Source organism: Acyrthosiphon pisum, chromosome A3 (assembly GCF_005508785.2).
Source record: "Acyrthosiphon pisum isolate AL4f chromosome A3, pea_aphid_22Mar2018_4r6ur, whole genome shotgun sequence".
In the NCBI taxonomy this organism is placed as follows: domain Eukaryota; kingdom Metazoa; phylum Arthropoda; class Insecta; order Hemiptera; family Aphididae; genus Acyrthosiphon; species Acyrthosiphon pisum.
In genome coordinates, this window is record NC_042496.1 from 40,351,552 (window position 1) to 40,364,525 (window position 12,974).

Consider the following 12,974-nt stretch of genomic DNA (forward strand, 5'->3'; position numbering starts at 1 on the left):
CTCATTTTCAATTTGTATTTTTCTCAAAATGTCTGCATTTTAAAGTGTTTAAAAAATATTCACTATTTTATTTTGTAGTATATTTATGAATTGCCTTTTTATATAAATTAAATGCCTTTTTTTACATTTTAAATGCTTTTTTTATTGATTATATTGCCTTCAAATCCGAACCCTAATTATTACTAATTAATCATTAATGTTATTTATTATCATTTATCAATTAACATATCAATATTGGCCCCATATAACATTAAAAACGTATCACTAAATTTTCTAATGATAAGTTCTTAAATTCTTATAATATTATCTATGTTTTAAAAAGGTCATAACTCACTGCGTGTGTAAGACGGAGACAACACATGCGGGTACAACTTCCTCTTAAGTCAAACAGTTTAGATTTCGATTGGATTAGAATGAGGAATGACGCTCATTATATTTATTTATAATTGGGTATAGGTACCTAATTCGTTTACCATTGGCGTATTTTGAACAATATATATATATTTATCCCATCACCGTGTAAATAGAGTGCAACTTAAAACTTTTAATACACATCACAAATATATCTATTATTATGCAAATACAAAATGTTTTTAAAAAACTATTTCACAGACTCTTTTTATACACAGATTAATGTGCCGTTGTTTTTTGTGGCAGTATATATTATGATGATCTGTGGGCAATAAATACAATAAAAAAAATTATAAATAAATGCAATTCTAGTTTTATTTTCGTAGGCACTAACGTAGTAACGTAATACGTCCCCAACCACGTTTTTTACCGGGTTGGGGATCGTATTTATCATACTATAATATTACGATGAAAGACATTTATATATTATTATTATATCGTTTTTCTTACGATATAAAACCACACGAGGTCCTCGACTATGCACAGTAATTGCCGTACCAGAATATAAATATATTATAATCAGTCTTTCGGAGCTGTAAACATGTTTCGCAATTTTGTTTTTGTTATTCAGATTTATTGCTAAAATAGTTAACAAAAATGTGTTTCATTTACAGTAACAAGGGTATAGTTTTGTGTTGTTATAATAATGTAAAATTGTTGGAATTTATTATTTTCGTTATTTATAATATGTATATTATTATGACTATCATTATATATTATGGACGTTTGATGAAAAAATGCTTCTTAGTTTTAATTTAAAAATGAATAAAACTAATTGTACCTATGTTTATTTGAATTTTTAAATTTTTTTTTATGATGTAGTTTATTTAGTCTAAATTATAAAAAGGGTTTACGATGATTGTTGATTATTTATTTATTTATGTACATATTTAAAAATGTATTCAAAATTTATGTTCGTTATAATTTCGCTTATATTTTTTATTGCAACGGATCTGATATAATTTGAATTATATACATTAAGTAGGCATAGTATAAATATAAAATATGAATAACATATATTTAGAAAATAATGTCCGAGAATTCGTTTTCGTGTTTTGATGACATTTCTAAGGAAATAAAAGCCTCTTTTTGCGTGATTCGCATTTTTGAAATGTCGAATGTTACGAGACGACCTTTGTTCTCGTAGAAGTGCGCCTGCAACGCTACCACCACCACCACCACCACCACCACCACCGCCGCCGACGTACACTGAAAAATTGACCTTTATTTCCATCGGGTTTGTAATGCAAATGACATTATTATTATTAACGCGATAATAATATTATGTAATAAATCAAAAATTGTGTTTTTATCACAAATAAATAATAATATACATACTTTAATTTAGTATACACGATAATCACTTGTATTATCTAATGACAATTATAGATAAATGTGATTAAATATTATTTAGCCATTAACATTAGCGTTATTATCTTTTGTTCAAACATATATCACAAGAACAGAACAAACATCCAAAGTACCAATGTAATTTTAGTTCATCGCATACAAAAAGGTTTAAAATGAATTGAATGTATATTGATAGTTGACGGTTGAAGAAGACGACTATTGAGGTAAATCGATAGATATAACCTCTTCAAATTATGTCTGGATATCAACAGATCCAATTTTTTACTTTTAGGCGCTATAAGTAAACACGATTGTTTGGGAAATTTATAAGCTTTAACAATAGCGCTCAACGAAAATATTAAGAATCCGTGTTTTCTATTTATGAATAGATTTTTATATTTTTGCTGCTCAAGCAATCACGAATAATGGACATGTATAATAACAAATCGATAATTTACTAATACATACACTATATTATTTTCAAGGATCTTATTGATTTGTATAGAACCTAATAAATCATGGATTATAGAAACTTTTAAACTTATTTTAGGTGATCTTCTATAAATAAATGAGGATATTTGAACAATATGTAGGTAGTCTTGTTAGAATATTTATTTAGAAACAAATTTATATAAATAATTTGAAATGCTATAAATGTTAAATTCCTTACTTCAATTTAATATGTAGGTAGGTACTAGGTACACTATGAAACCGTAAATATTTTTTATAATTTGTAATTACCTAAAAATATTGCATTCAATGTTTTAGGAGAAAGCTAAATTTTTAGATAAATATAATACGCAATGTAATAAATAATAATTTGTAAAAGCCATACAATATATTGTATCGCTATTAATATTTAATGAATAGGTACATAAAGTTTGCATTAAACATTAATAAATAAGGGTATTCATAATAATTAAAAATCAGATGGAAGTGAAGTATTCAATATTTAATCAATTAGCTGATTGATCATATTTATAAATGTTCAACGCACAGTTAAAAAAAAAATTTTAAATGTTATAAGGAAAACCTAGCTGATCGTTTATACGTGAAAAAAATGTTTCCATGGAATATTCTGGGCCGGAGATAATACCTACGTACGAGGATTACAAATGCAAAATATTAAAATATGTGCTAGAAAATTATCTTACGACTTTAAATTCATAAATATATCCTTTATAAACTCAAATATTATGTAAAAACACGCAACAATAATTTTTTGAATTTTTATTCACAACGCTGTGTAATGTATTTTGCGCTTACCCAGCATCAATAAAGTCGAGTAGAGAAAATAATATGCAAACCACAAAAGTCCTCTGCGTACACAATCTGTATACATAACTGTATAATATTATGTACAACAAAAGCTTCAGTAATATCGTGATCAATAATATGTATAATAATATTTTGCTATGTCCAATGGTGAGAGGTGAAACGAACAAATGTCTTCAGGGCGAGTGTCGGTGGCAATTTTACTGTCTTCCGCACTCCGATGCTATTCATAATATTTTATTTGACGTGTATTATATTATGCAGTCATGGTGTAATTTCTTTGAACAAATTTAAAATACTCTGAGTTACTTTCATCTTGAAATTTCACAAGAGATCAATACTTGGAATTACATTCTGTATAATATTTGTTTGATATTAATAAGAAAACCCTGTGATATCTCATTAGAGATAGAGTAGAGGTCGGGAAGCGACCAACGAAAATTACACGTTAAATAAGAATTGCCTATCCAGGACGCCGTGTGATCAACATATTATTTTTATCGAAAACCATAAAAAATAATAGGTTCTTGTCTTTATCCTGTGTTGACCTAGAAACGAAATAAAATAATTTTCAATTTTTTTTTCACACAAACATGTTAGGTTAGGTATACCCTTTAGGTTAACCTAACCTAACCTAAATATTATCGATCAAATGAAACGAAATTTTTTTTTTACCCAAATTTGTGTTTCGATTATGATAGCTACTTAGAAGTTGGAAGTACCGAAGTCCGTTAACCAACATTTTGTTGGCACTTAAATGTACCGATAGTTATTTACTCATAATTTATCTCAGCACGGAGGACATACATAAATATACATAAATACTGTATTTTTAGCATAATAAAAAAAACAATAACCGTTTATATATCTTTTTTTTAAAAAACTAACCAATAAATTAACCTCTATATAACTATGAAATGTGATAAATGTATTTTGCTTTGTTTAATGAAAGTTATTACGTCAGCTAGTCTTCCTACCAAATTAACTATTTTATTACAAATTACAATATTTTTTGTATGCAAATTGCAGTTTTGTAAAATTAACTAAAAAGTTATAACACTGATTATCAGAAAAATGCAATATAAAATAATTACTTTCTTTAATGATGCATACATTTCCTAAAATTTACCACGTAAAAGACCAATGGTACTTATGCAAGTCCATATATTTAACTATCAATATTTCACCACTTCATCAAATACAAAACGGAAAATATAAAAAATATATAGTAAATCAGCTATGTACATAGACATATTACATTCGAAAATATTCAACAATCAACAGTTTTTGTATTTTCAGTGGCTTGGTTAGTGCCTACATATTCATAACAACACAGAACCATGCATGTATTGAATGCAACCGTCACCGATTATTGTCGAAGATAAACTGATTAATAATAGTGCTGCTACTGACTTTAATTATTTTTATTCCATATCCAATATGAGTTATCTTGAGTACTTACCAATCCGCCAGCAACAAGAAAATAATATTATTATCTTATGATATTATATTGTATTATATGAACATATGATATTTGATTTCAGTTGACTTTTGAGGACCTTTGATCGACATCGAAAATACAGTTTTGATTTTGGTATACACTTGCACTATATAGGTATTACTTATTGATTTTTTTTTTTGGTAATAATATTTGTTTATACAATCTGTAAATGTGTTTTTTTTACAATAAGTTCAAACGCTGTGGGAGTTGATGGGTAGGAGGCTTGAAGGAAGTATCCATCCAGTGATGGAACTTCTTGACAGATTTAATATTATAACTTACTTAAAAGAGAAAAGTCTCGTCAAACACGGACACAGAAGTCAGCCGTCTTGGAGTTTAACGATTATTGAAAAAAAAAATACTTTGTCGTGCTTTAGTATGCAAAACTCTTTGTAAATTATAGTTACAATCATAGTGTATACACCCCATATCGCGTTTATGCCACTTATTGACATTTGACATTCGTGGAATTAATTTCCACCAAAATCATTGCCTACAGGTCTGTGGCAAGGAACAGTCTAATATACTGCAATAATGGCGTGAATATAATAAATAATGATAACATATTGGTCCGTTGCCCATTCAGATACATTACTCAAATTAAAAGTTTGTTTAAGACAACTTGAAATTTGCCGACCCACAAAGTTTTTTTTATCGATTTTTAACGCCATTTTCTCGACTGTTTTGCATTGATACGACCCAGAATATATTATTATTATATATTTTAGTAATATATCTTAAGGTTTAAAAAATCGTCAGATACCAATCCTATAGTAGACGACGACAAATTGGAGGCGTATTTTAGTTGGCGGAAGTGGCTTAAAATGAGATGTAGGATGAGTCCGTTGAATAATAAATAAAATGTATAGAATCGAACGCGGAACCAGTCATACGGTCATTATATATGGTACAATCGTCGATTCGTCACGGACATGCGAAACTTTATAATAATATGATTAGAATTTCATGATATGCAATTTTTGGGGGTCAGGTGACTACAGGTACCGACTTATTCTTAAATTAGGTCCTGGAAATAGCATTACATTTCTATTCTTGAAATTTTGCATCATACCTATATTATACAAAATAAAATGTTTACAAAAAAATTTAATACTGTTTATTGAAGAATAAGGTACATATTATAATATACATATTATGTATCTTGAGTGAGGATGCTGTTTTAAAACATAATCGAGAAGCTTGCCAAATATTACAATGAGGAATGGAAAAAAAATGAGGGATATACACTTCTACTTTAACCTTCCCGCCAAAAAGCCCCCTCCGCTTCATAACTATGTGTGTTCCATTAAAAAAAGGTAAACCTGATATTTTTTTTAAAAATGTATTTTTTATATTGAACTTAAGTTTACGTAATTGGACGAACTTATTCTTGGCCAAGTATTGTTGACAAACTGAAAGACATTATTTTTTTACTTTTATTATTTATTATTGTAGTAGGTATACGAAAAATGACATGATTAATCAATATAAAATATATTATAATTATGTCATGATTTTAGTTTAAATTTTCATGACGTGTTGTTGCATGATATTTCGAAATCCGGAAAAGCTTTCTTCAAAATGTTTGCTGTAATGGAATGATCGGCTGGCCCATATTGCTGAAACAAAAAAAAACAAATGATTGTTAAATTCTAGCAGTTAACTCGCAGTGAAAATGCAGAGTTTTAATGTTGTGAAATGTTTCACATCACGTGACAATTGCATCGGAGAAATACGATGAATCGATATCGTATTTGATTCAATAGTTCAAAAGAAATAAGAATGGAATAAAAAAACAGCTTTTGTCACATTATTATGACTATGAATTTAAAGAATTTTAAAAGGTTTGATCGTTATTGCGTGTATGCATGTTGACATTTGGATTACGAGAATTTGAAGCTGCCTAGTAGTACTTTGAAGTATTTGGGTACATCCGTACAGCGAATCAAGTTGCACATAATGTACCTACCTACTAAAGTATATTATTATACAACATACGACGAGGGGGAAAAAATGCAAATGTTAATATTTCTACGACTGGAAATGGATTCGGCGATAAAAAAAAAAATTCGATTTGTTTTGTAACATTTTACGCTATAAACTCGCGTAGATAAAATGAATGGATTCTGTTTTTTTCTTCGTTTTCGGAGAAGAGCATAATATGTAATGTATATAGGTGCGTGCATACGTGTGGTGTGAATAAAAGAGAACAAAAAACGATTGCCGTAGTATATAACAATATTGTAAATTTACAGACATGTTACCCTGCTGCCATACACAGACAAAGGTTAATTTCGAATTCTCTATAATTTACATTCTCCGACGTGGCAGCGTCCTTTCATGTTTTCATTAGACCTTTCCCAAAAGCGTTTTCCTTTATGAACACATTTTCAAATATTTAGCGCGTTATTTTCTCCATTTTTTTTTTTTTTTTTAAATTGTTTTCTAATAATACCGACGGAGCAGGTCTCTGCGAACAGCTTTTATTCTCCTCGACATTGCCAAACGGTGCATGAAAGTTGTTGGTTAAGTTCCTGTGATAACGTCACCGTACATTTTGTTTAAAAAATCGTGTTGAAATATTATTCAAGCTTTTCTATCGCGCGCGCGCAAAAAAAATTCACGTTTATAGTTTTTATACGATTTTCGTGTGACTGCACCTCGTTTTTATGTTATTATAATATAATATGTTCAGTATATTGTGACTCACGCGCTTAAATACCATAACTTTTATCGCCACTCAAAACGCCCTAATGATACGCACAAAATGTGAGAATTAATCGGTGAATTTTAGTGCCGCGGTATTTTTTTTTTGCTAGGCATTTTCGCCGAGAGGGAGACGGATCGTCGCGTGACCTAAATATACATCACGCGAGACGTTGCAGGCATTATATATTATTATATTAGATCGTCGGGCTAATGTTATACATCCGCGAGTGTATACATTACTATGTACGAATAAACATGGCGACGTGTTTTTTAAATTTATGTTTTTATTTAGTTTTTTGTCACTTATATTTGTGCCACCCTAATTCGTATAATCATCGCTCGTAACGATTAGCGGTAGACCGTAATATATATATATACCACACTCTTTGCTGGTATTACGAGCCACGCATAAAACACTTTTATTTTAAATTTCCCACCGCGTATGGAACTATTTTGCATTATAAAACTACAAATTATCATGCGATCCGTACACGTACACGGAATTACACCAACTCTGGTATATAACACTTCTCCCGAGTTATGGTTACGATCTTTATATCTCTTCAAGTAGATGTGGAGGCCGAAAATTGATCGAGCCGGTAACAACTCAATATTATTATCAATGTACGGGTCGGCCACAAGTCGCATTTAACTGACTGCGTATATGGCAAATGTAAACTCGGAAAAAAAACCGTTACGAACATTTTATTCATTTCTTGAAGAGCTTCGATAGGACGTGTGAATGCAGTTTGGTCAGGTATAAAGCGTGTGATTGATGTTTGTAAATGGAAGCTGAGGACATACCAGTAGCAGATACGGTTGGCATATCAAAGGGTTTTGGTTTGTTCTGGTATAAGATTTTGTCAATCTCCGTTCATCTGTACACGTAGCTTATACCTTATTAATATGTATGCCCACGTATCGCGAAATCTGAATGTATTTGTAATTTATTCGTTAAGTTTTCGCATCATCGAAACCAAAAGAAAACTGAGTAGATGTAAACGATAATTTAGGAATTTCGTTCGTTCTTTGGGCGAGCACTTGACACTGGAGGTTGGCATACGCGGGTGTAGAGGGTGCCTGGAGGGTACTTATAGGTATTTGGTTTCAGTGTTGCTAAAGGAACGTAAAAGTTGTCTTTGATAGTCAGTGATCGTGTTTTTTCTTCAAAACAGTAAGTGCTCTCAATCTTTCACTTATTTTACCATCCTTAAATTAAATTTTTAGTTAAGATTTTATAATTATTCTAAACTATGTTTGAAGTGTTGCAGTTTGTTAGATGATATTAAAATATATTACTTTTAAACTACACGTGGGTCGTGAGTAGGTTCATCGTGTCAAACGGCAAGTAGGTGTTAACAAAATACATGTAATCCTTTGACAATCTTCTAAAAATTAGCGATTTTCTTATCGTTATATCAGCCAATACCAGTGACAGAAATAGGTAAAATTTTCAGTGCCCCCTCGGGCCTCTGATGAACAAGTTTAGCATAAATGTGTAATTATATTAGAAAAAATCAGGAGAAATATGTGAAAATGTACATAGCGTACATGGATCTAATATTAGTGAGATTGTTAAGAAGATGTCTACCATAAGCACAATTGAAAATTTTAAAATACTTCTAACTTGTTTTAAAATTATTTTTAAAAAAGCCTGCGCACGGAACTTCAATAGTATTTTTACTTTTAATATTGATAATAGATAATCAATCCACTCTAATATTAAAAATAACAATTTAAAATCGATTATTCTGAACGTAAAATTTGCTGTATTATTATGCGTTTGGAATGGTGCACATACACCAAGTGAGTATAACGTCCTCTTGATATTTTTTGGTTCTTAACTCATCCCGATTTACGCTACCGTCGATATTGCTTAACTTTTCAAGTCGACGAAAAAAACCTATACACAAAACCGATGAGACGTATATTTACGTATATTAATTATAAAATAATATCAATTTATTAATAACGCATATTTTTAAATTTAACTAAATCCAGCCGCGAACCGGTATGAAACGAAATTAATTAGTTGTTTAGTCATATCATTCTGTAAACAGGAGTGATTTACGATGTTCAAGGTTTTGACACCGATATGATGTAATCCACACGCAAATTCTATTTATAGTTCAGTTTTATTGATACTTTATTTCCCACCGCCAAGTACGCCATACGTATAGTGGGAGTTATGCAGTGTACCTGTACACACGAATTTTACTCCACACACCCACACACATTCTTGTGTGTATATATATAGATACACACCATACAGACTATCGTATTACGACGTCGGGGTATAGAATCGTGTAATTCGACCATGGGATAATATTGACATATATATATATCCTTCTCTCAATCGACGGCGACGGTGGGTTGTACACGTATACCTACGTTTCTTGGATACTTAAAAATCCAATTTCTATTTCACGACGCTCGAGATCGTTTTCTAACGCCACCACAACACACCACGCGGCACAAATCGTTTCGTACCACACGAACTGACGTTGTATCATACTTGTGAGCATCAATATGTATGGGTGTTTGTATGTCAACAGTTCCTATTTAGTTCAAAGTACACATATCATATTATATGGGTACGATACAAGCGTATTGCGACGAAGACAGTGCTAATCATCGAATTGACTTGACCAAAATAATCGTATTAGAACAGGAACAATCTTATGGGTATCGCTCAGATGGGAAAGCGGGGAGCAGGGGATGGACTACGATTTATTTACATTGCTCCGCGCATTAGAGTTTTGACGGATTTAAATGATTATTATGTTTACGGCTCGACTCGATTATAGCGCTCATTTAAATAGAGGAACTCGCGATCACAATTTTAGAGAATCTTTTTTCTGTTTCGTTTAATCACGTCACTGCGTCGGATCGCGGCTACCGTAAAATGTATAGTAATCGCTATGTGTGCGTTTGTATGTCGACAGTCCCTGTTTTGTTCAAAGTATTCATATCATATTGAACGGGTACGACACAAGCGTAGTACTACGACGAAGACAGTGCTAATCATCGAATTGTCTCGACCAGAATAATCGTGTTAGACAGGAACAATAATATTATGGGTATCGTTCAGATGGGAAAGCGGGGAGCAAGGGATAAACTACGATTTATTTACATTGCTCCGCGCATAAGAGTTTTGACGGATTTAAATGATTATTATGTTTACGATTCGACTCGATTATAGCGTCACACTCATTTAAACAGAGGAATTCGCGAGAACAATTTTAGAGAATCTCTTTTCTGTTTCGTTTAATCACGTCACTGAGATGGATCGCGGATATTGTAAAATGTATAGTAATCGTAGACGTCTTATCATTATTATGTTAATCGCGACGATTCCCATTGAAACATTGTCTGACAGCCAAGGCACTGTCACCGCTTAATCCGATCGGTCGTATTATTACTTCAGTTTGTGTGCCGTACGTGTATATGTCTACCTGCGAGGAGTTGGATGGGCGGAAGCCCGTTGATATATCTGTAGATGAGTGGCAGGATCGGGGGACGGGGAGGAATAATAATTTTGTCAACGTTTTGTTTAATTTCATTAGCTCTGAAACAGCATTGGGACGTGTATTGAACACTCACGGTGTTTGATCAAATACCGAAAAAGAGTACACAATATTCAATTTTAATTTTTACCGAGGGTTAAGCGTGGCTAATGAAAAAACCTCGAATATAAAAATGTTTATAATTTATTCAAATTACCTGCAGATTGATGATGAATTGAAATAAATCATAAATTTATTTTAATTTAATTTTGAATAATATGTTAAAACCAGCATATTGATCAATATGATGTTTATTAATATAAATATATCAATATATTTTTTATCGTCTTTTTAATATTTAAAAGTTGTTTTCAGTCACCGTTGAATCACATTATATTGAAAAAAAAATTTGGGAACCTTTTTTTCTGTTCACCTTTCGTTTATTCTCGTCAATGACATTTTTGTAATTAATATTTTTATAAATTATATGTACATATATAATTTTTATTTATTTTTTTAATCTATTAATTGAAAAATATCACATTTTTGTTTGTTTTAATGTTACTTCAAAATCTGAGAACCAATTTAACGGGCTTAATTATTATGTATAAACTGAAAAAGTTAAAATGTAATCACAATACGTAAATTTATTACAGGTAGGTACTATGTTATAACATTAAGTAAGCTAGTATATACTATATAAAAGGACGAACATTCTGTATCATTGTACAATTTGTAAATAGTTAAACAAAAATCAAGGAAGCAATTTATTAAAGAAGTATATTCTTGTTGCGGTGGTTTTATTTATTATAATAAAATTGTGCTAGATATAACTAATGTATACTTTAGTCATTAGTGTCAGAAATAGATTTTGGACTCACGACGAAAACAAAACTATAGGTTCCATACTTTTAAAATGGGGATGGAGGGCTAGAATTACATGAGTGACATTAACAGGTTAAGGTTGTGTATTGTTTTGATAAATTATTTTGTAATAAAGTGATGACAATAACACGATGTTTAATATTTGAATTCATGTGAAAGAAATATTAAATCATAATCAATAAGTTACGTGAAATTTCGTATTAATATCATGAAACAGTATTATTTGTATATATATATTTATTTTCAATTAGTGTATAACATTAAAGTTAAACTTTTTTGTTATAAAACCAAAATAGTTTAATTAATTAATTAATTATATAAAATATATAATGTACAGGGTTTGACAGTGTTTGTTGTACTTGTTTGCATATATCTGCGATACTTATATAATAAGTTATCTACTTAATATATGCCATATATACATTATACATCTAAACCTATATAAATAAATAAATAACTACAGATATTTACGAATAAAACTATTTGGATACTTAATGGAAATTAATAATTTAACTTTTAAAATATTTACATAATTTAGGTATATACTATTATATACTTAATTAAATTGTCTTTTTCAGTTTTTGTAGTGTCAAAAAAAAAAAAAAAAGGTGGGTAAGTGGATTTCGCTCTGCTGTACAGTAGGTTACAAGTGGGTCACTGTATAATGGATGGTATTAAATTTGAATTCAATGATATAATATCATTGTATAAGAAAAACGATTCTGAGCGGAGACGGTATGTTAGTCTAGGTATAAGACATAATATTATATTAGGTACCTATAATAAATTCCAAATTAATCATATCATAATATTTATTAGGTACTTATAACGCGTTATACATCAACAAAAAACCGTGGTACTATCATAGATATATAATAGTATACTTTAGAAGTTTCAAGTACCCACGAATAATATTATACAATCACAACAAAATAACTAAAATAGTTATCCTAGGTTTTTAATATGTAATTTCGTCCAAATTTGTACTTAAAATGACTATAAAAATAAACCTGCGTAAATGTATTTTTTAGATTTTTTGGTAACAGTATTAATTACTTACGTGGAATCTTGTTTTAAATTTTCAATTCTTAGATACAAAAATTGAACATTTTATAAATTTTTAACTACAAAATAATTTTTCAAATTTTGTCCAAATTTGATCTTTAAATGCTTATAAAAAAAAATTGTGCCTATGTATTTTTAATATTTTTCAACTGATATTGTAACAATATATCAGGAGCTTTGTATTAAATTTATACACTTTTTGGCCCAACAGATAAAACTTTATTGATATTTATAGAAAAAAAAAACTAAAAAAATTGAAAACTTACAATGTC

The 12,974-nt window shown here is 30.0% G+C and overlaps 1 protein-coding gene across 2 annotated transcripts in view; it reads right to left on the reverse strand.

Moving 5' to 3' along the window:
• Positions 1–5,863: 5,863 nt before the first annotated feature.
• Positions 5,864–12,974, reverse strand: part of LOC100169489 (sex-regulated protein janus-A) — a 166,721-nt gene continuing 159,610 nt past the window's right edge. The window contains exon 4 of one of the 2 annotated variants that reach the window (XM_008189788.3): positions 5,864–6,156. In XM_008189788.3, coding sequence (XP_008188010.1) covers positions 6,067–6,156 — 90 coding nt within the window. In that variant the 3' untranslated portion in view covers positions 5,864–6,066. The remainder of the gene's footprint in view (positions 6,157–12,974) is intronic. The other variant, NM_001162358.2, reaches the window with a different exon arrangement.